This window comes from Salmo trutta, chromosome 38 (assembly GCF_901001165.1).
Source record: "Salmo trutta chromosome 38, fSalTru1.1, whole genome shotgun sequence".
Lineage (NCBI taxonomy): Eukaryota > Metazoa > Chordata > Actinopteri > Salmoniformes > Salmonidae > Salmo > Salmo trutta.
Window position 1 is genome coordinate 19131412 of NC_042994.1, and position 23236 is coordinate 19154647.

At 42.3% G+C, this 23236-nt stretch overlaps 2 protein-coding genes across 2 annotated transcripts; both read right to left on the bottom strand.

Moving 5' to 3' along the window:
- Positions 1-3169: 3169 nt before the first annotated feature.
- LOC115178004 (TOG array regulator of axonemal microtubules protein 1-like) lies at positions 3170-5546 on the bottom strand. The gene is made up of 4 exons (XM_029739016.1): positions 5533-5546; positions 5193-5351; positions 4312-4443; positions 3170-3977 (listed from the first exon to the last, which is right to left on the bottom strand). Exons 1-4 carry the CDS (start codon positions 5544-5546, stop codon positions 3968-3970), a joined length of 315 nt encoding a protein of 104 aa, XP_029594876.1. The 3' UTR covers positions 3170-3967.
- Positions 5547-10437: 4891 nt separating this feature from the next.
- Positions 10438-13369, bottom strand: LOC115178005 (TOG array regulator of axonemal microtubules protein 1-like). Its single transcript, XM_029739017.1, has 6 exons — positions 13347-13369; positions 12953-13148; positions 12302-12563; positions 11831-11963; positions 11527-11632; positions 10438-11375 (listed from the first exon to the last, which is right to left on the bottom strand). The coding sequence occupies exons 1-6, from the start codon at positions 13367-13369 to the stop codon at positions 11136-11138; spliced, it is 960 nt and encodes a 319-aa protein (XP_029594877.1). The 3' UTR covers positions 10438-11135.
- Between the last annotated feature and the right edge of the window lie 9867 nt (positions 13370-23236).

Sequence of the window (23236 nt, forward strand, 5' to 3'; positions counted from 1 at the left end):
GGGTAGAAACTGTTAAGGAGCCTTTTGGCACTCCGGGACCGCTTGCTGTGCAGTAGCAGAGAGAACAGTCTATGACTTGGGTGGCTGGAGCCTTCGACAATTTTTAGGGCCTTCCTCTGACACTGCCTGGTATAGAGCTTGAAGAATATTGAAACGAATAATAGGCAAATGTTGCACAATCCAGGTGTGGAAAGCTCTTAGAGACTTTACCCAGAAAGACTCACAGCTGTAATCGCTGCCAAAGGTGTTTGTACAAAGTATTGACTCAAGGGTGTGAATACTTATGTAAATTAGATATTTCTGTATTAAATGTTCAATACATTTGCAAACATTTCTTAATATATGTTTTCACTTTTTCATTATGGTGTACTGTGTGTAGCTGGGTGAGAGAAAAACATATTTAATCCATTTTGAATTCAGGCTGTAAGACAACGAAATGTGAAATAAGTCAAGGTGTATGAATACTTTCTGAAGGCACTATAGACAAGGATGGGGGCTTGGGGTTTTGATGGGAAAGGTCTAGACTTTACAGGGAAGGACCATGGTTAGCAGGGTTGGCCTTCATTCCATTTCAACTCAATTAACTCTGAAAATGAAGTCAAATGCAGTTCATGAGTTCACTCAGTTCAGGAAACAACAATATCATTGAATTGGATTTTCTACGTTTTCAAATGTCCAATTGCTACATTTGCTGAGCTGAGCCAGACTGGAATGGAATCAGAGTTTTGCAGGCAGATCACCCGTGATACAAGTCAGTATTCGACATCCATCCATGGCTGAGGATGTCAGGATATGACGTGGAAACCGGCCACCAGGGGCAACAGTGAGCGCTGTTACCTTTAAGTAAGTTTTGGTTTTTCTAGGACATTGTGGATGTGGATAAGCATCTGCCTCTGACTCCAAAGGTTTCATGGTTGAATCCAGCGATAGAAAGTCAGTTTTGATAGTTTTGTTATAAGCCTATCCCAAACCTTACCCCTTATCTTAACCATTTGGAGTTAATGCCTAACCTTAAGATTTCGGTGTTAATGCCTAAACTTAACCTTAAACACTTTGAGATTTAACGTTTGGAACAACTTTGAAGTTTGAGAAACATGGATGAACGTCTAATTCTGATGTGAGACTGTGAGACCTTGCAGAAATTTTGACACTTGCTGATAGATTTGTGGATCCAGGATCACATGTTGGGATGTGGCTCCCTCTAGTGGTACTTTTCCATATAGACTTACCCACACTCCAGGGTTTCGACCAGGGTTATATGTTAATGTCAGCTCTAAAGACTTATGGTGACGGCATCATCAATCTCTGCATCATTTAAGTCTGTTGCTTTGTGAGAAGGTGTTAAAGTTCACAGATAGCCATTGTTATGTAAAAAACAGCTGAAAAGAACACAGAGCATTGCCTTGGCCCCAAATGAGAGCAGGTCTACCAGATCCATGGGTAAAATACTGGGTAAATCCTGTATGGAAATGCACCATTAGAAGCTGGATGTAGAAACCAATGGCATAAACTCTGGGTGGTCGTGGTTGTGAGGCACCATCTTTTACTTGAGCATTATTTAGGTCACTGTAAACAAGGGCAACAAAGCCCAAATCCAGTGATAATCAAACAGAACAGAAAATACAACAACCACTGTTGTAATGTGTGGCAGAAAGAAGCAAACATTATTTTTGTCCCCACTAGTGACTACCCTTTTCCACTTGTACTCTAACTAGCTATCCCCCTTTCCCTTTCTTTAAATATTCTCATGAATGGATTTCACATGAATTCTTGGTTATTCCCATCTATGCAAATGGTATGTCCGGCATCTAGTGGTGTTTTGCAGTATGACATGACTGGAGTCCTGTCTATCTCTAACATGCTGACCGGACCAGTTGCAAAATAAATGAACACCTACATGTTATTCAATCATTGCACGCACGCAAGCATCTGCTTAGCCAGGTGCAAAAATAGAACTTGGTTCTATTTGTGACACTGGACGCGCTGCAAGTCCTGTATCTTCCATCTCCTCATTTGTTTTTAGGAGCATATACCCACGTGCCATCTCCTCATTGGTTTTAAGGAGCATATATCAAACCAAATTTCAAATCAAATTTATTTATATAGCCCTTCTTACATCAGCTGATATCTCAAAGTACTGTACAGAAACCCAGCCTAAAACCCCAAACAGCAAGCAATGCAGGTGTAGAAGCATTGTGGCTAGGAACAACTCCCTAGAAAGGCCAGAACCTAGGAGGAAACCTAGAGAGGAACCAGGCTATGAGGGGTGGCCAGTCCTCTTCTGGCTGTGCCGGGTGGAGATTATAACAGAACATGGCCAAGATGTTAAAATGTTCATAGATGACCAGCAGGGTCAAATAATAATAATCACAGTGGTTGTCGAGGGTGCAACAGGTCAGAACCTCAGGAGTAAATGTCAGTTGGCCTTTCATAGCCGTTCATTCAGAGTATCTCTACCGCTCCTGCTGTCTCTGGAGATTTGAAAACAGCAGGTCTGGGACAGGTAGCACGTCCGGTGAACAGGTCAGGGTTCCATAGCCGCAGGCAGAACAGTTGAAACTGGAGCAGCAGCACAGCCAGGTGGACTGGGGTCAGCAAGGAGTCATCAGGCAAGGTAGTCCTGAGGCATGGTCCTAGGGCTCAGGTCATCCGAGAGAGAGAGAGAGAGAGAGAGAAAGAGAGAGAGAGAGAAAGAGAGAAAGAGAGAGAGAAAGAGAGAGAGAAAGAGAGAGAGAGAGAGAGAGAAAAAAAGAAAGAAAGAATTACAGAGAGCATACTTAAATTCACACAGGACACCGGAAAAGACAGGAGAAATTCTCCAGATATAATAGACTGACCCTAGCTCCCCGACACATAAACTACTGCAGCATAAATACTGGAGGCTGAGACAGGAGAGGTCGGGAGACAATGTGGCCCCATCTGACGATACCCCCGGACAGGGCCAAACAGGCAGGATATAACCCTACCCACTTTGCCAAAGCACAGCCCCCACACCACTAGAGGGATAGCTTCAACCACCAACTTACCATCCTGAGACAGGGCCGAGTATAGCCCACAAAGATCTCCGCCACGGCACAACCCAAGGGGGGGCACCAACCCAGACAGGAGGATCACGTCAGTGACTCAACCCACTCAAGTGACGCACCCCTCCTCGAGACGGCATGGAAGAGCACCAGTAAGCAAATTGATATAAAACATCCCCACTAAATGTTTTTAAATGCTCACGAATTTCTACAAAATGAGCACAAATTTATATTAAACATGGCTACAAATTATGAAACGAGCTCACGAATTGTAAAACGTCCACGTACTGTAATATACATCAACTATACTTTTAGTTTTGGATGTTATGATGATATTCCCTGGAGGTCGGGGCCCACAGGGCAGGTGCCCTGCGTGCCCATTCGGTAATCTGGCCCTGATCATGAAATTAAACTACAGGTATTGTTGTTACACATCCTCACACTGTCTTGGAGGATAAAACTGAGACTGTAGCCAGCTTCCATTTTACCTAATTTTATTGTCCAAAGAATGTTCTCATAGTCCAGAAGCATTGGATGAAAATCCACAATGTAGGTGCCATACAGGAGCACTGACCAATCTGCCTCCAAAAGAGGACTGCTGGTTTTGAGGATGGTGTGGAGGTCAGTGGTTGATGATCTGAGCACCCCCTGAGATGGTGAGTATGGTTTCAGTAGACCACTATTGAGCTGGTAGATCAGATAGGAGCTTCGAGGAAAGGTCATTTAGTGCTTTGAATGTGGTTCATATTGCCTTATAGTGAATTCAGGACTTGGACAGGGAGTCGATGCAGCTTAAAGATGCATTTACATGGGGGTTTGGATGATAGTGTCAAATTTCTTAGAATGAGTGAAAATATTGGAGTTTGGGGACTGGAGGGGATAATAGTCAAGTTGGGAAATGTGCAAATATTTAGATACAAACATATAGTCAAGTTGGGGATTATTCAGATATTCCTGTTGAAAAAGAGAAAAGACAGAAAGATATAATCTTACAGTATATTAAATTCATCCCATTGGGCCAAAAACTGGTTGAATAAATGTTGTTTCCACCTCATTTCAACAACAACAAAAAATCTATGTGATGACGGTGAATCAATGTGGAAAACACAATTGGATTTTTTTCACCCAACTTTTAACCAACATTTTTGGTTAATTTCACATTGGTTGATTTACCAAATTTAAATCAAAACTAGACATTGAACTGATGTCTGTGCCCAGTGGGATTGGAGTTCTGTAATCATCTCAGCTCATTTGTCATACTTCTTCTAATCATCCAGAGAGAATGTACCTTTCTTTGAGGTTAACCTTTGAGATGACCTCCCTCAAGGATTCTCGCTCTTTCCTCGGAGCGAATTTGTCCCACATTTTAGCAAAGTCGCCATTGGTGGCCACGTTTCTCAAGATATTGCGACCATGATGCCTGTGGACAAAGATATTCATATCATCTTAAACGTGCAACATATCAAATAATTTCTCCTGTCTGTGATTAAAAACAGTCCTCAAACGATGGCAACCTGAGAAAAAATATCCCATCAAAATAAGACATACATTAGGTCGAATTTGCAAGAGGGTCGAGAGCCGTGCGTCCTGCGAAACACAACCCAGCCAAGCCGTACTACTTCTTGACACAAAGCCCGCTTAACCTGGAAGCCTGCTGCACCAATGTGTTGGAGAAAACACCATACACCTGGCGACCGTGTCAGCGTGCATTGGTCACCACAGGAGGTCGCTAGTTGGCGATGGGAGAAGAACATCCTTTGGCTTCGGCTAAGCTTTTGGCTTTTTAACTTTCAAACCCACATGAGTGCCTGGACTTGGATTTTCCTATGCCACGTAGCACTTATTTGTGTTTATAATTTTTCCTATCTGTTTTCAATTACTATTCCCCTCCAAGAGAACCTGTGGTTGTTTTGGAATACCTAAAATCCGCAATTCAATCCATGACACCCTTTAGCATAGATGCTGTAGACAGCTGACAATGTGGCTTTTAAAGGCAATTTCAATTTGTATTCGTGGTAAACGCTGCAGATGTCGACTCAAGAGTAAATTACCTTTACAAGTTGCATTGTCGGCGATCTAGTGCTATAGCGAGCCATGGATTGAATCACGGCCTAAATTAAGGCCGGCCATTATGTTTAAGCAAGCGACTTTACAGGAGGAACATCCCACCTGACTTCCTGTGCAGGGTCCACAGCCAGTTTACTGACGGCAATCAAGAAACGGTCAGTGAGGTCTTTCTTCCCCGACAGGAGACGAGCCATTCCCATGACCTCAGCCAGTCTCTCCAGGTGCTGAGCAGTGCAGCTTCTCACCGCAGCGTTACGGTGGCTGAGGAAGGAAAAACAGAGCACATCAGTTACATGTCATAGAGATACATGAGTTAGGAGACGAATGATAATGGATTGTATTGATGAAGTCTCATCGATGGATCAAAATGTTCAGTAAGACTTTATATTAAAGTCCCTTAATATACCATTTTTTATAAGCTGTTTGTGAAGAGTTCAATTACCATTTATTAATCATTATTCCTACATTTGTAAATGTCAATGAGAAATCTATAAATAGTTATTTACACATTTATAAACGCTATTTTAAATGATTTGTTCAAGATTTATCAGATAATTAATAAGGTATTTGATCATAGTGCCTTGTATATGATTTCATAATGTTAAATACCTTTCCACTCTCAGTCCAATTCTTGCTAGTCAATGTCAACTCATTGCCTATAAATATACATATTTATAAATGTATTTATATTCCAGCCCAGGCGCAATTTCGATTTTGGTCACTAGATGGCAGCAGTGTCAGTGCAAAGTCTTAGACTGATCCAATGAACCATTGTATATCTGTTCAAAATGTTGTATCAAGACTGCCCAAATGTGCCTAATTGGTTTATCAATACATTGTGCACTCTTCTCAAACAAATAGATTGATATTCTTTCACTGTAATACCTACTGTAAATTGGACAGTGCAGTTAAATTAACAAGAATTTAAGCTTTCTGCCCATATCTGTCCTGGGAAATGTTTTTGTTACTTACAACCTCATGCCAATCACATTTGCCTACATTAGCTCAACCGTCCCGCGGGGGGGACACTGATCCCGTAGAGGTTTAATATCATAATGTTTCTTAAGACCTGCCTAAATGAAAACATGTGAATATTTGTGATGGTGTATATTAAATTGATTGACTTTGTAGTTGGTAGTATTTGATATATAACTATACATTAAAATGTTTATATTTTACGCTATAAAGATACTTAAAATATGCAAGCAAGCATTAGGCAATGAGTTGACATTGACTTGCAAGAATTAGACTGAGAGTGGAAAGGTATTTAACATTATGAAATCATATACAAGGCATTAACAAACATTACAATGCAATACCTTATGCATGATCAGAGAGGGAGAGAGAGAGAGAAGTCATAGCCTGAAAGGCCATGCCCCAAGAGTCGCTGGGGTGGAGAGAGAGAGAGTGTATCTCACTAGCGCAGGTCAGGAACAAAGAAAAAGAGAGACAATGAATCTAAGACTCTTAAAAGCCTCTGAGTTGTTAAAATAAAACAATGTGAGTTGTTAACCAATATGCTACTATAAAAGTGAACTTCCAATCAGATATCAGACCTACAGATGTAAACACAACTGAAACTCTGCTACCCAGAGTGGTAACGAGGGGGTTGGCGAGATAATTGAAATTATAAACCGGGTGGTTTGACCCCTGAATGCTGATTGGCTGAAAGCTGTGGCGTATAACCTACCATTTGGTTTTGAAATATTGAAGTATTTTTTTGTAAACAACAGGAAAAGGTGACTGTAAGAAGCACTCATAATTTCAAATAGGCTACATGTCGTATTAAACAGCATATAAACACTCTAAATAGGTCAGGAGTCAGACATGTAGCCTAATACGAAATGTATTTGTAGTAGAGTTAAAATGGTTATTCCATCAAACTTCAAAATATTAGAATAGTACACAACGCAGAACAGAATAAACAGGTTGAGGGCCAAAGCCCGCGAACAGGAATATTCCAAGTTCAGACAGAAGGGGGGAGTCAGATCGCTTTGATCGCCAGGAACTTTACTTTTGGTGTCTATTTTTAATTGTTGCGCTACTGGTGCTGCCTGTTGATGTTAGGTAGGCAGTTACAGTAGCTGAATGATGTTAACATCTTCGGGTTTTGTTTCATTAAATGTATTTTATTTCATCTGGGTGCATGCGTCACCTACTAACACCCTGGTGCTACCCGTAGCTGCCGTTCTCTTCAGTCCGAGAAAACCCAGAGAGAAAGGTGTGTCTTGATATGACTCCTTTGTAGAAGTCCATATCGTGAAATAAATAAAACATCCCAAGGTTAATGCTGTAGATATTGTTGTTATAAGGGAATGTGAGACTATAGAAACATGTAACTGTGAGTTTTATTGTTGTTATTAATATAGTTTACAGAGTGCTAAAAGTGCTGCTGTTGCTAGCTAGCGTGCCTTTCTGTGATGCAGACTGGGAGCTAACGGTACGGGCGTTGCATTATGGGAGATGTAGTTTGGTCCTCTAAGGTATGAATGGGATAGAGGCGATTTCACGTTGTAACTTGTTTGTGCTGCAGTGTTTTTTGTAAATGAGTTGTTGTATTTTGGTACTGTCAACACTATGGCGCACGCGCGCAGCCAGTTTGGGTTCTGTGTAAGCTCAGCATTTAAACAACCTTTTGTTGTATTAAATCGTTATAGTCTATAAATTGCACATACATGCTGATTGACTTACTTAGAATGAAATACAAATTAAATAAAAATGCGTCATTAGGCTCAGTCTACAGTGCCTTTGAATTCATTTTTAGAAACATGAGTTTGGCCAGAGTCTGTAGCTTCAGGCTCATGTGATTGTGCCTGGAGAGCAGGCCAGCCGCAGAGAATACGCTCTCAGCTCTTGCAGAGCCATTTGGGATGCTAAACACCGTTTGGGCCACTAATGCCCGGCTGGGCAGGGATGCGTAGTTATTTTTATTTTGTTCTGTAGGTAGGCCTAAAGGATTTTAGGTCAAATATCCCTATCAAAACAGAACGCTCCTTGAAAGAGGTAATAGAGTTAGTTAGCATGCCATCAATGATGGCCTATTGTGTAGATAATAGAAGGAAAATTAACTGAACTTTTTAGAGATTATTTTTTGTTTATAAATAATGCGCTAAAATGACACACTTAGCTAGCTAACCACCTCGTTCCTTTCTGTTAGCATGTACACGTAGTAAGTACATGCTTTCGGGATACATGTCTTTTCATTCTTTAGTTGTGGACACTACATAACCGCACTCCCTCTCTTCCTCTTGGTCCTCCTCATCTTTGTAAGTCTCCTTGATTTTTCACCTGTGTGTTTTATCAGCTTCTTTATGAAGATATTTAGAATATTAGATGACAGTAGCTAAAGCAAGGTGCTATAGCAGCACACAAGTAGACTACAAATGCATGTTGGGCCGGGCATGCCCTGAGCTTGTAAAATGAGTGCTACTGGAGCACTACTGGAGCGAAATTGAAGGGGGCGAGAAAGTCGAAGCTCCAGCCTCTGGGAAACTTGCTCCACGATCCAGTCAAATAGGGCAAGCTCCACTCCTCACTCCGCTCACATACTCTGGCATGGCCACACCCTAGGTGGGACTGACTTTGCAGCTATCTGCATCTCAGTCAGACATGTCGCGTTGGAGCCTATTTGTGCTCTGTTCTAACAAATCTCGCTGCGCATCATGTAGAAATGACCTAGTCTGATCATGCTCTTTTTCATATGCTTGAAGTTCTGCTTCCAATTGCTCTATGCTGCGCTCTGATTTCCTCTGGGAAGTTCATCAGTAGTTTGCTGTGTTGCTATTAGTTTTTCCCGAGTAAAAGCACAGCAAGCTTTAGAATTAACATTCTCTCATATTTTTTCTTATGCATGTCAATACACTGAGTATACAAAACATTAAGATCGTCTTCTCTTTCCATGACAGACTGACCAGGTGAATCCAATTATTGATGTCACTTGTTAAATCCACTTCAATCAGTATAAATGAAGGGGAGGTGACAGGTTAAATAAGGATTTTAAAGTTTTGGGACAATGTAATATTGCCTTTGTGTAGCTGGTGTAGAGGAGTCAGGCGCAGGACAGCAGATATGAGTAATAAACATAATTTACTCAAATATTCACAAATACAACGCAATAATTCGAGGCCACAATAACGGACCGTATTATAAACAAACAATCACTCACAAACAAACATGGAGGAACAGAGGGTTAAATAATGAACAAGTAATTGGGGGAATGAAATTACATTTACGTCATTTAGCAGACACTGTTATCCAGAGCGACTTACAGTAGTGAATGCATACATTTTTTTATTTTTTCCTGTGCTGGCCCCCCGTGGGAATTGAACCCACAACCCTGGTGTTGCAAACACCATGCTCTACCAACTGAGCTACAGGGAAGGCTAAATCAGGTGTGTAAGACAAGGACAAAACAAATGGAAAATGAAAAGTAGATCGGCGATGGCTAGAAGGTCGGTGACGTAGACCGCCGAACGCCGCCCGAACAAGGAGAGGGACCGACCTCGGCGGAAGTCGTGACAGACAATATGGACATGGATTGTGTATGTGTGCCATTCAGAGGGTGAATGGGCAAGACAATATTTAAGTGCCTTTGAACGGGGGGCTAGGGTCATTATGTTATATCCGGTGTAATTCTCCTGTCTTATCTGGTGTCCTGTGTGATCATATATATGCTCCTTCTAATTCTCCTATCTTTCTCGCTCTCCCCTCTCGGAGGACCTGAGCCCTAGGACCATGCCTCAGGACTATCTGGCCTGACGACTCCTGGCTGTCCCCGTCCCTAGTCCACCTGGTCGTGCTGCTGACCCTGTTTCTGCTGTTCTGCCTGCGGCCATAGAACCCTGACGTGTTCACCAGACCCCCCCGCCCCCCCTATGTTAAGTATACTCAGTGCATATTGCCAGCACTAAAGAATTTCATCCCTATTCGAATCAAATGTGAGAACATTCTTGCCTTTTTTGATCAAATCAAATCATCAAATCGATTTCCATAACTCAAAAATATAGATTGCTTGCATATTCGCCTTCACATAGGCCACGTGTTCATTATATATGATAATTTTATTTGTAAACAAATAAAATTATCATATATAATGAACATGTGGCAAGTCAGTTATGAACAAACTCTTATTTTCAATGACGGCCTAGGAACAGTGGGTTAACTGCCTTGTTCAGGGGCAGAACGACAGATTTTTACCTTGTTAGCTCGGGGATTCAATCTCGCAACCTTTTGGTTACAAGTCCAACGCGCTAACCACTAGGCTACCTGCTGCCCCAATAGAATAACAGAATAGAATAAACTCAAATTTAGTCCAAAGTATCTGTAAGATATATCACATTGGGGTCACCATTTACTGTAGTGTCGAATTACAGGAAATTAACTTTAATATGCACATGTTTCTCTCCGCCGTCAAGAGGGGTGCCATAATTTTTGGGGGCCCGCTTGGTGTGGGGGCCTCCCAACCAAACCTCTCCAAGAGGCTAAAGAGGCTGCTCTGGAGCATCACTTTCATATAAAGTGTTAACAAATGTTCTTGTGTAGAGATGACATACATCCACTGCTAATTAGGTCCGGGACGATACCAGTATCCAAAACACGAAGCGGATTTATACAGCAGGTTTTTAAAGGACCAAAGAGTGAGATCTGCTTTGTGTTTTCATTTTTGCCATTGAAAATATATTGCGATACTGGCATTGTCCCGGCCCTAATACTTGCCTTCATTGCACATTTATACATCCCACTTAATAACATACATTGTACTTAATTGTTTTACTTGTACATTTTTTGCACTCTTTTATTTGCACTTCTGGTCAGATGCTAACTGCATTTCGTTGTACTGTACTTGTACTATGACAGTAAAGTTGAATCTAATCTAATGTGTGGTATACCTAAGCGAGCAGTGACCATTTTGCACCAGAAAGTTCAGGTCTGTTTGGAGTGAATCCTAACTTCCACTCGAGTCAAACTTTCAATGTGAGACAAAGTGAACATTTGTGGAAGTCCGGATCTACCCCTTAGTGAGTGTTAATTGACCCCTCTCCCTCTTTACCTCAGCCCACCGACCAGCAGGGCATTCATGACACGGGTAGGGGTGCAGCTCTGCACCATGTGACCCAGGGCACAGTTGGCGCCCTGCCGGATGAAGGTGTTGGCCTCGCTGGCTTTGTGCAGCAGCACGCGTGCCGTCCCCTCCACCTCACTGTCCATGGCCCTCTGGAGGTGGACGTACATGTCACCCAGTGTGGCCATGGCAGCACAGGACACTGCAGAGCGCAGGTTCTTCACCTGAATCATAATAACATGCACAGGACCAGCTATTAATGTTGAGCAGTATAACCCACGAACATCAGAAACGTGACACAATAATTTGACTTGTTCTCCAAATGTAGCAGATTTGTGCAGATGAATGAATAGGGCAGTGAATGAATACAGCTACCTCATTTATAATGGCAAGGCAGATATCATGGAGTTTAGGCATCAGTATGTCCATGTGGTTCTGAGCCATCACACGGACAGAGGTCAAGCCCTCGATCTTCTTCTCCCTGCAATTCAGTGAAAGAAACGTAAGCAATTTCCACAACATTTTCCAAAAACATTATAATGATGTTCATCAATTAGGACTCTGGTCTCTTAATTTCAGAAGTTTCTACGCTCTGTAGCTCAAATCTACATTTCCAAGGACACTACACTGTGCTTCCTTTAGCCTAGCTCCATTGGTCTTGTCTACAGTGAATGCTCACCAGTCATCAGAGGCAGAGTGGAGCAGCTTGAAGGTCTTAGTCAGGGCCTGCTCTGGGTTGGACAGGGGCTGCAATCTGGCCTGGTCCTGACTTTTCTTTATTTGGCCCTTTGGCTCACTGGCTGCCTTCTTGTCTATGGGTTGACAGCAGACATCTATCTCTCTGTGAACTGTATTTATGTATTTACTCATTTCCATATCTGTTTGTAGCTTTTAACACTAGAACATCTTAGTTCATTATGATATCATTTTAAATTTAGCACACATTTTTTGGTGCTCACCCTGCTCAGAAGCAGGGTCTAATTCGCCTTGAGCAAAGGTTATCTCACTGTGCAACAGGCAAAGCAAGTGTGGAAAAATGTCTTAGCCCTGGGCTAAAGCCATTTGTGTCCCTTCACTTCCTACTATGAGTCTACCTAGCTTCATCTCGCTGTCTAATTTAAATTAGTGTGAGTACATGAGAGGGACTGACCTGAGCCGGTGTCAGCCTTTTGCAGGCTAAGGAACCTTGTAGGCCGAGGCAGTTTGCTCCTGGGCTTGGTAGGAGGGGGAGCAGGCCTGGGTGGGCTGTCACACGACTTTACCGGGGTCCCAACATCCAAGTAGTCACGGAGCTCCGCAGGGGTGTTCATATCCACTGAGCTCAGGCTTCCCAGAGAGCTGGTGGCTATTTCCCCCATGGACATGGCCGAGCCCAAACTTCTCCTGCCCATGGCCTTCACCTCATGTACCACCTTTGGCGTAGACCAGAAAAGATTGCTCCCATCATAGAAATGCATGTAGAACTAGTATATACATAAACTAATACACAGAGATCCTGTATTCTAGGATCTATTCTATCATGCCGTCAAAGAGAGTATCCTTTCTAACCTGTACCCCCGCACACTGTACCCCCTCAACTAACCTGTACCCCCGCACACTGACTCGGTACCGATACCCCCTGTATATAGCCTCGTTATTGTTATGTCATTGTGTTACTTTTATTATTATTATTGTTTACATTAGTTTATTTGTTAAATATTTTCCTAACTCTTCTTGAACTGCACTGTTGGTTTCACAGTAAGGTCTACACTTGTGTTTTCACAAATTTTCACATTTACAATAAATTCAAAGTCCATCCTACCTTCCAGGCCTCCTCCTTCAGGTGAGCCTCGATGTCCCTCACCTCCTCCATCAGGTCAATGGGTCCGTTGTTGTCAGCACAGCCCTGGTCCAACTGGACTTTCAGGGCTTTGACTCCCCGCCTGCCCTTCTTCTTCTTGCCCCTCTTGGAGGGAGCTCCAGTGGGAGGGACGGGAACAGGCCGCACGCTACTGCTGCTGAATTGACTTATTCACCTGGATGGACTCCAGAGAGTGAGATCCGGGTCGAACTTGGGCTCCGTCCACCCCCACCACGTTCTTCAGTGGGGCCAGAGCTATGTGTTCAAGCCTTCGTGGCAAAGGCCTCGGTGGAGCTTTCGGCCGCGGAATGCACTGAATAGAGGGGACGAAGTGGTGCGCGAAGGTGCTGCCAACCCCGATGAGAGCAGTCCGGACATAATTCTCATGGATAGCACTTATTTTTCTTTGCTTTGCTTCCATGGCCTCTCTCTCAGCTCTCTGCATCTGCAGAAGTCTGGCATCACTGATGAAGCCCCGATGGCCCTCTGGGATTGGGTAGCTCTCCTGATAGCCCTGGATCACAATGGTACAGTATGAAATGAATAGCAGAAGGGAAGTAGTCAAAATAGTTTCTACAGTGTGTCATATAAAGCTTTTAAGCTAAAGATGTTATGGATGTAGGCCTACTGTATGTCTATGAAACCACAAAATAAACACAGTGATATTTTTGAAATATGTTTGAAATACTGATTAGCCTTACAAAACTTGGAAACTTGTCCTGGTCATCCTGTTGGTTTAAAGCCATGTTTTGCTTCCTCAAGTTTTCGATGACGCTCTTCATCTGAGAGTTCTCCTTCTGGAGTTTGTCAAACTCACTTGATTTTCTTCCTCGATAAGCCATTGATGATAAATATTAACACTCTCAAAATAAGAACTTAACCTATCTCTGTGAGAGAACTATCATGAAATGAGTGGAAATGAAATTTTGTTTGTCAGATGGAACCAGCAATGATATCATGGCAAGGATTCCGTTACATTGTGATGTCATAATGGGGTCTGTTGACAGCACTGAGCACATCAGCACATGGTGAACATTCATGAAAGCTTTTTGATTCCCATATAAAATCATAAATGTGTGATGAATTTGTAAATACTATATATATATATAAACTCAGCAAAAAAGAAATGTCCCTTTTTTAGGACACTGTCTTCCACAGATAATTTGTAAAAATCCAAGTAACTTCACAGATCTTCATTGTAAAGGGTTTAAACACTGTTTCCCATGCTTGTTCAATGAACCATAAACAATTATTGAACATGCACCTGTGGAAAAGTCATTAAGACACTAACAGCTTACAGACGGTAGGCAATTAAGGTCACAGTTATGAAAACTTAGGACACCAAACAGGCCTTTCTACTGACTCTGAAAAACACCAAAAGAAAGATGCCCAGGGTCCCTGCTCATCTGCGTGAACGTGCCTTAGGCATGCTGCAAGGAGTCATGAGGACTGCAGATGTGGCCAGGGCAATAAATTGCAATGTCCGTACTGTGAGACGCCTAAGACAGCGCAACAGGGAAACAGGACGGACAGCTGATCATACTCGCAGTGGCAGACCACGTGTAACAACACCTGCACAGGATCAGTACATGCAAACATCACACCTGCGGGACAGGTACAGGATGGCAACAACAACTGCCCGAGTTACACCAGGAACGCACAATCCCTCTATCAGTGCTCAGACTGTCCGCAATAGGCTGTGAGAGGCTGGACTGAGGGCTTGTAGGCCTGTTGTAAGGCAGGTCCTCACCAGACATCACCGGCAACAGTGTCGCCTATGGGCACAAACCCACCGTCGCTGGACCACACAGGACTGCCAAAAAGTGCTCTTCATTGACGAGTCGTGATTTTGTCTCACCAGGGGTGATGGTCAGATTCACGTTTGTCGTCGAAGGAATGAGCGTTACACCGAGGCCTGTACTCTGGAGCGGGATCAATTTGGAGGTGGACGGTCCGTCGTGGTCTGGGGCGGTGTGTCACAGCATCATATGACTGAGCTTGTTGTCATTGCAGGCAGTCTCAACGCTGTGTATTACAGGGAAGACATCCTCCTCCCTCATGTGGTACACTTCCTACAGGCTCATCCTGACATGACCCTCCAGCGTGACAATGCCACCAGCCATACTGCTCGTTCTGTGCATTATTGCCTACAAGACAGGAATATCAGTGGTCTGCCATGGTTAGCAAAGAGCCCGGATCTCAATCCCGTTGAGCACGTCTGGGACCTGTTGGATCGGAGGGTGAGAGCTAGGGCCATTCCCCCCAGAAATGTCCAGGAACTTGCAGGTGCCTTGGTGGAAGAGTGGGGTAACATCTCACAGCAAGAACTGGCAAATCTGGTGCAGTCCATGAGGAGGAGATGCACTGCAGTACTTCATGCAGTTGGTGGCCACACCAGATACAGACTGTTACTTTTGATTTTGACCCCCCCTTTGTTCAGGGACACATTATTCCATTTCTGTTGGTCACATTTCTGTGGAACTGGTTCAGTTTATGTCTCAGTTGTTGAACTTGTTATGTTCATACAAATATTTACACGTTAAGTTTGCAGAAAATAAACGCAGTTGACAATGACAGGACGTTTCTTTTTTTGCTGAGTTTATATATGATATGATTATATATATATATATATATATATACACCGTATAAAGCTGAAGTCGGAAGTTCACATACACCTTAGCCAAATACATTTAAACTCAGTTTTTCACAATTCCTGAAATTTAATCCTAATACAAATCCCCTGTCTTACGTTAGTTAGGATCACCACTTTATTTTAAGAATGTGAAATGTCAGAATAATACTAGAGAGATTGATTTATTTCAGCTTGTATTTCTTTCATCACATTCCCAATGGGTCAGAAGTGTACATACACTCAATTAGTATTTGGTAGCATTGCCTTTAAATTGTTTAACTTGGGTCAAACGTTTCGGGTAGCCTTCCACAAGTTTCCCACAATTAGTTTGGTGAATTTTGGCCAATTCCTCCTGACAGAGCTGGTGTAACTGAGTCAGGTTAGTAGGCCTCGTTGCTCGCTCACGCTTTTTCAGTTCTGCCCTATAGGATTGAGATCAGGGCTTTGTGATGGCCATTCCAACACCTTGACTTTGTTGCCCTTAAACCATTTTGTGTGTGTGTTTTGGAGTGTCAGTGTAGTATGTGTAAGTGTATGGTTAGAGTCCAGTGAGTGTATATCGAGCCTATGGAAGAGAGTCAGTGCAGAAAATAATAACAAATATGAATAAAATAAGGGGGTCAATTGCAAATAGTCCGGGTAACCATTTGATTAACTGTTCAGCAGTGCTTAGGTGTAGAAGCTGTTAAGGAGCCTTTTAGCACTCCGGGACCGCTTGCTGTGCAGTAGCAGAGAGAACAGTCTATGACTTGGGTGGCTGGAGCCTTCGACAATTTTTAGGGCCTTCCTCTGACACTGCCTGGTATAGAGCTTGAAGAATATTGAAACAAATAATGGGCAAATTTTGCACAATCCAGGTGTGGAAAGCTCTTAGAAACTTTACCCAGAAAGACTCACAGCTGTAATCGCTGCCAAAGGTGTTTGTACAAAGTATTGACTCAAGGGTGTGAATACTTATGTAAATTAGATATTTCTGTATTAAATGTTCAATACATTTTCAAACATTTCTTAATATATGTTTTCACTTTTTCATTATGGTGTACTGTGTGTAGCTGGGTGAGAGAAAAACATATATTTAATCCATTTTGAATTCAGGCTGTAACACAACGAAATGTGGAATAAGTCAAGGTGTATGAATACTTTCTGAAGGCACTATAGACAAGGATGGGGGCTTGGGGTTTTGATGGGAAAGGTCTAGACTTTACAGGGAAAGACCATGGTTAGCAGGGTTGGCCTTCATTCCATTTCAACTCAATTAACTCTGAAAATGAAGTCAAATGCAGTTCATGAGTTCACTCAGTTCAGGAAACAACAATATCATTGAATTGGATTTTATACGTTTTCAAATGTCCAATTGCTACATTTGCTGAGGTGAGCCAGACTGGAATGGAATCAGAGTTTTGCAGGTAGATCACCCGTGATACAAGTCAGTATTCGACATCCATCCATGGCTGAGGATGTCAGGATATGACGTGGAAACCGGCCACCAGGGGCAACAGTGAGCGCTTTTACCTTTAACCGTCCCACCTACTCAACAGCCAGTTGAATCCCGTGGCGCGTTATTCAAATACCTTAGAAATGCTATTACTTCAATTTCTCAAACATATGACTATTTTACACCATTTTAAAGACAAGACTCTCGTTAATCTAACCACACTGTCCGATTTCAAAAAGGCTTTACAACGAAAGCAAAACATTAGATTATGTCAGCAGAGTACCCAGCCATAAATAATCAGACACCCATTTTTCAAGCTAGCATATAATGTCACATAAACCCAAACCACAGCTAAATGCAGCACTAACCTTTGATGATCTTCATCAGATGACAATCTTAGGACATTATGTTATACAATACATGCATGTCTGTTCAATCAAGTTCATATTTATATCAAAAAACAGCTTTTTACATTAGCAGGTGACTAGCATGTGACTAGCATTCCCACCGAACACTTCCGGTGAATTTACTAAATTACTCACGATAAACGTTCACAAAAAACATAACAATTATTTTAAGAATTATAGATACAGAACTCCTCTATGCACTCGATATGTCCGATTTTAAAATAGCTTTTCGGTGAAAGCACATTTTGCAATATTCTAAGTAGATAGCCCGGCATCACAGGGCTAGCTATTTAGACACCCAGCAAGTTTAGCCTTCACCAAACTCCGATTTACTATTAGAAAAGTTTGATTACCTTTGGTGTTCTTCGTCAGAATGCACTCCCAGGACTTCTACTTCAATGACAAATGTTGATTTGGTCCCAAATAATCCATAGTTATGTTCAAACAGCTGCGTTTTGTTCGTGCGTTCAAGACACTATCCGAATGGTAAATAAGGGTTACGAGCACGGCGCATTTTGTGACAAAAAAATTCTAAATATTCCATTACCGTACTTCGAAGCATGTCAACCGCTGTTTAAAATCAATTTTTATGCAATTTTTCTCGTAAAAAAGCGATAATATTCCGACCGGGAATCTGCAATTAGGTAAACAGACGAAAGAAAATAAAGCATGGGGTCGACTCGGGCCTAAGCCCATTGTCCTCTGATCGGCCACTTGTCAAAAGCGATAATGTGTTTCAGCCTGGGGCTGCCTCGATATCGTTCAGCTTTTTCCCGGGCTCTGAGAGCCTATGGGAGCCGTAGGAAGTGTCACGTTACAGCAAAGATCCTCAGTCTTCAATAAACAGAGGCAAGAAGAACAACAACTTGTCAGACAGGCCACTTCCTGCATGGAATCTTCTCAGGTTTTTGCCTGCCATATGAGTTCTGTTATACTCACAGACACCATTCAAACAGTTTTAGAAATTTTAGGGTGTTTTCTATCCAAAGCCAATAATTATATGCATATTCTAGTTACTGGGCAGGAGTAGTAACCAGATTAAATCGGGTACGTTTTTTATCCGGCCGTGTAAATACTGCCCCCTAGCCCTAACAGGTTAAAGATATCCATAAAAACTGTTGTTTAAAGTTTGCCACTAGCCACCTGGGAGACACACCAAACATGTGGAAGAAGGTGCTCTGGTCAGATGAAACCAAAATCGAACTTTTTGGCAACAATGCAAAACGTTATGTTTGGCGTAAAAGCAACACAGCTCATCACCCTGAACACATCATCCCCACTGTCAAACATGGTGGTGGCAGCATCATGGTTTGGGCCTGCTTTTCTTCAGCAGGGGCAGGGAAGATGGTTAAAATTGATGGGAAGATGGATGGAGCCAAATACAGGACCATTCTGGAAGAAAACCTGATGGAGTTTACAAAAGACCTGAGACTGGGACGGAGATTTGTCTTCCAACAAGACAATGATCCAAAACATAAAGCAAAATCTACAATGGAATGGTTCACAAATAAACATATCCAGGTGTTAGAATGGCCAAGTCAAAGTCCAGACCTGAATCCAATCGAGAATCTGTGGAAAGAACTGAAAACTGCTGTTCACAAACGCTCTCCATCCAACCTCACTGAGCTCGAGCTGTTTTGCAAGGAGGAATGGGCAAAAATTTCAGTCTCTCGATGTGCAAAACTGATAGAGACATACCCCAAGCGACTTACAGCTGTAATCGCAGCAAAAGGTGGCGCTACAAAGTATTAACTTAAGGGGGCTGAATAATTTTGCACGCCCAATTTTTCAGTTTTTTATTTGTTAAAAAAGTTTGAAATATCCAATAAATTTCGTTCCACTTCATGATTGTGTCCCACTTGTTGTTGATTCTTCACAAAAAATTACAGTTTTATATCTTTATGTTTGAAGCCTGAAATGTGGCAAAAGGTCGAAAAGTTCAAGGGGGCCGAATACTTTCACAAGGCACTGTACATACTATACAAAAGGTAACATATCATACTAACTGGGGTGTCTCGGATTTACATACAGAACACATACTGACTTGCCTAGTTAAATAAAGGTTAATTAAAAAATATATATATATAACAATACAAAATGCTCTGAGACCAGGTTGGTCTGCCCCCAGAACAAAATCTAGTAGATGGCCAGCATGCATGCAAAATTTGGTTTTGGCTTCTGAGACTACTGAGCTATACATGTGTTGCGCGTTTCATCACAATATTGTTTTGAACGTTCGTTTTAGGACTGCCAGGACGGCCAGCTGAACATTTACTCAATACATCCTCAATAGGCACTGATGAAGATTTGGTCTAAAGTGCATTACTGTGGCTTAAAAACACGATGCAATATCTAAAGAAGGCAACTTATTAGTAGCAAAACCTTGTGTCTTCATTTTGAGGTCTCCAGATTGCAACTAAAGTCAGTGTAACGTTAGCTTGCTAGCTAAGAGATTGAGTGGAGACCACCACATTTTTTTCTTACAAACTTTGCTAGCTAATGACAACATTGCCATCTGTCTAAAGTAAATTCGATGACATGATGATAATGGCAGTCGTTTCCTACTAAATATTTGCCTACTTTAGCAATGTCATCGTATTTCGAAGCCACTATAGTGTATTTTAGGCGAAACGGTCATAGCTCCCATTCAAAGTCATTTACTCTTGGACATCAATGTGGCTGTAGAACGTTGATAACAATGCCAACGACTCGACCACGTGATAGAGTGGCAACCCATGAAAATGTAAGCTCTAATTCAGATACCTACTGACTTTGTCTCTACAAATGTGATCAAGTTGCTTGTCTCACGCAACATACATTACAGATTACATTTACGGAACGTCTCTCTCTCAGGCACAGACCTATCAGGAAATGTTATCTTCTATGGGAAGGGTTTTGTACAATTAGACCGAAGAGACACATCGAGTCTTCAACTGTCTGCCTGACTTACTTAACCGACCTTACTCTATGGACCTCTCCCTTCTTTGGACCACTCTCTTCTTGCTCAACACCGACATCTCAAGCTATCACGAGATATCAGGCGCTTCCAGTATTAGGCACTTCCAGGTTCTGAGAAAAACACCAGGCAGCTATAAAGTGTATCTTAACAACTCCACAAGGCTGCAGGGCCAGATGGATTACCAGGGGCAGGCCTTTGGTTTATAAGTGGCGGGAGGTCTGGGGGTCCTCCCTACGTTTTTTGGGGGAATCTAAAGCTCATTTCTACACAATCTAACCCTGTCGGGGTCATTTTGTGGTAACTTTTATTGTAAATAAGAATAGAATATTAGTACCCCTGGTTGGGAACCACTGGGCTATACTGTATGTAACCCTCTCACCAGGCTCGAATATGACTCACAATATTAACTTATGTAGAGTATCTCCACAGCATGGGATGTTAGGTGAGAAGGACATCTCCAATAATAATTCCTATTGTAAACTGTCTAGGGTGACGACAGGGTATTAACTTCAGATGAAATGATTATATGTTTCTGATATTGTATCAGGATAGGCTAGCCCATGCATTCAATTTATATTTTTATATATATTTTTTTTTTATATATATATTTAACTGAAACAGTATGACTCTACCAAGGCAACATACATAAGGTCCAATATGTGTATGATTACATTTTCACAGCACAACATCAAAAACAAATAAATAATAATAAACCCCAATGAGTCATGCACAACCCATGTCCAAATTATTTAAAGCTTGCTTAATAACCCGTTTGCGTGCATTGGAGCTAAAAATAAAAATAAATAAAAAACGAATAAACACAAAGTCCAGAAGCACCTCACGTTGTGATTACTCACTACTTGTAGATATTCCTTCAGGGAAGTATGGCAGTTCCTTGCAGGTTTCCTCACAAAATCCACAGCAAGCACCGCTACAAGGCAGACAGTACTCCTTAGCCGTAACCGCTATACCATGGGTGTAATATTCATATGTGAATACATACTGAATTATAATTGGATGCATTTTACCGCCGTATCCTACTGTGCAGTGATTGGTTAAGACCACCCAGAAAGTTAGGGCATCTTCAGTTGATCGTGGTTGGAGATAGGCGAACATGCAGTTGTAGCTAGTTAATAAAGAGTTATGTTAAGAAACATCCTGTAGTTCTGCGTTTTATTATTTTGTACAAAGCGTACAAAACAAGACATGGCGTCAGAAGTGGGATGGTCTTAAAAGATGGATTTTTCTGGAGTTCCTTCACCTCGAATGGACTGGGAGTCTACAAACTTACCCGATGCATGGCGTAAGTACAAACAGCATGTAGAGCTAATGTTCACGGGTCCTCTGAAGGCAAGAGGAGAAGAGGAAAAGTGTAGCTACCTGCTCCTCTGGATCGGTGAAAAAGGGAGAGATATTTACAACACATGGACACTTACCGAGGCTGAATCAAAGGTACTAAAAACATACTACGATCGTTTTGAAGCATATGTTGTGCCGAAGACTAATACAATTTTCGCTAGGTACAAATTCCATGAGAAAGTACAGGGAGCTAGCGAGTTTTTTGAACAGTTTGTGACTGAGCTGCGTCTGCTTGTGAAAGACTGTGATTATGCAAACAAGGATGACATGGTCAGGGACCGTATTGTATTTGGAATACACTCACCGCGAGTGAGAGAGAAACTTTTGAATGTTGGGTCTGAGCTAACGCTGGACAAAGCTATCGACATAGCCAGATCTCACGAGCTAGCACAGGCTCAGATGAAAACCATTTCGCGCCGCAGCACGAGCGCATCACGTGAACAAGCAGTGCACGCAGTCAGGCAGACATCAAAGCACACCTCCGGTGCCCAGAGAACGTGTTTCAGAACGGAGAGAGACATAACTCCAAAACAGAGCGACACAGACTCAAAACGCCCCAAAACATGTGGATATTGTGGATACAAAGTGCATGGCGAACAAGGAAATTGCCCAGCTAAAGGCAAACAGTGTACTAAATGTGGTAAATGGAATCACTTTGCAAAAGTGTGTAGAGCTTACCGTGGAAAAAACAGTACACACAGTGAGTGAAGATGAAATGTTAATCAAATAGTCAAATGATGATGAACTGTTTATTGATTCAGTGACACAAAAAAGTCACATATCAGAGACAGAGCAAGCCTTTGCTGACATTGAGATAGGAATACAAGGCACAAAGCTAAAGTTCAAACTAGACACTGGTGCACAAGTAAACATTATTCCTCTGAATAAGTACCGCAGCTTGACATCTGAGTGCGAGCTACAGCCCACCATGCGCAGACTGACTGGTTATGGTGGTGAACAGCTCCCAGTAAAAGGCACATGCACTTTCAAATGCAAATACAAGGAAAGTGACATGATGTTGGACTTTTACGTTGTTGACACTAGAGCACCTGCAGTGCTAGGTCTTAAAGCATGTTTAGACATGGACCTCATCAAGCTAGTTTTATCAGTAACAGCACCAGTAGAGACAGGAAATGTACTGGAGGAGTTTGCTGATGTCTTTACAGGAATAGGATTATTCCCAGGAGAATGTACCATTCACCTTGACCCAGACGCAACCCCTGTGGTCTACCCCCCGAGAAAGATTCCCCTTGCTCTCCGTGCCCGTCTGAAGAAAGAGTTGGAGAGCATGGAGCAATCTGACATAGTCACCAAGGTTACAGAACCGACTGACTGGGTAAACGCGTTAGTGGTGGTGGAGAAACCACGCACAGGCAAGCTCCGAGTATGCCTCGACCCAAGAGACTTGAACAAGGCTATCAAATGGCCCCATTACCCTTTACCGACGCTAGAT

Coding starts and splice junctions, on each gene's coding strand:
- LOC115178004 (XM_029739016.1), bottom strand. Junction 4,444..5,192: donor GACCCTGCACAGGAAGTCAG/GTGGGATGTTCC, acceptor CTTTGTCCACAG/GCATCATGGTCGCAATATCT.
- LOC115178005 (XM_029739017.1), bottom strand. CDS start 13,369: ATGTCCGGACTGCTCTCATCGGG. Junction 12,564..12,952: donor TGAAGGAGGAGGCCTGGAAG/GTAGGATGGACT, acceptor TCTACGCCAAAG/GTGGTACATGAGGTGAAGGC. Junction 11,633..11,830: donor CACTCTGCCTCTGATGACTG/GTGAGCATTCAC, acceptor ACTGAATTGCAG/GGAGAAGAAGATCGAGGGCT.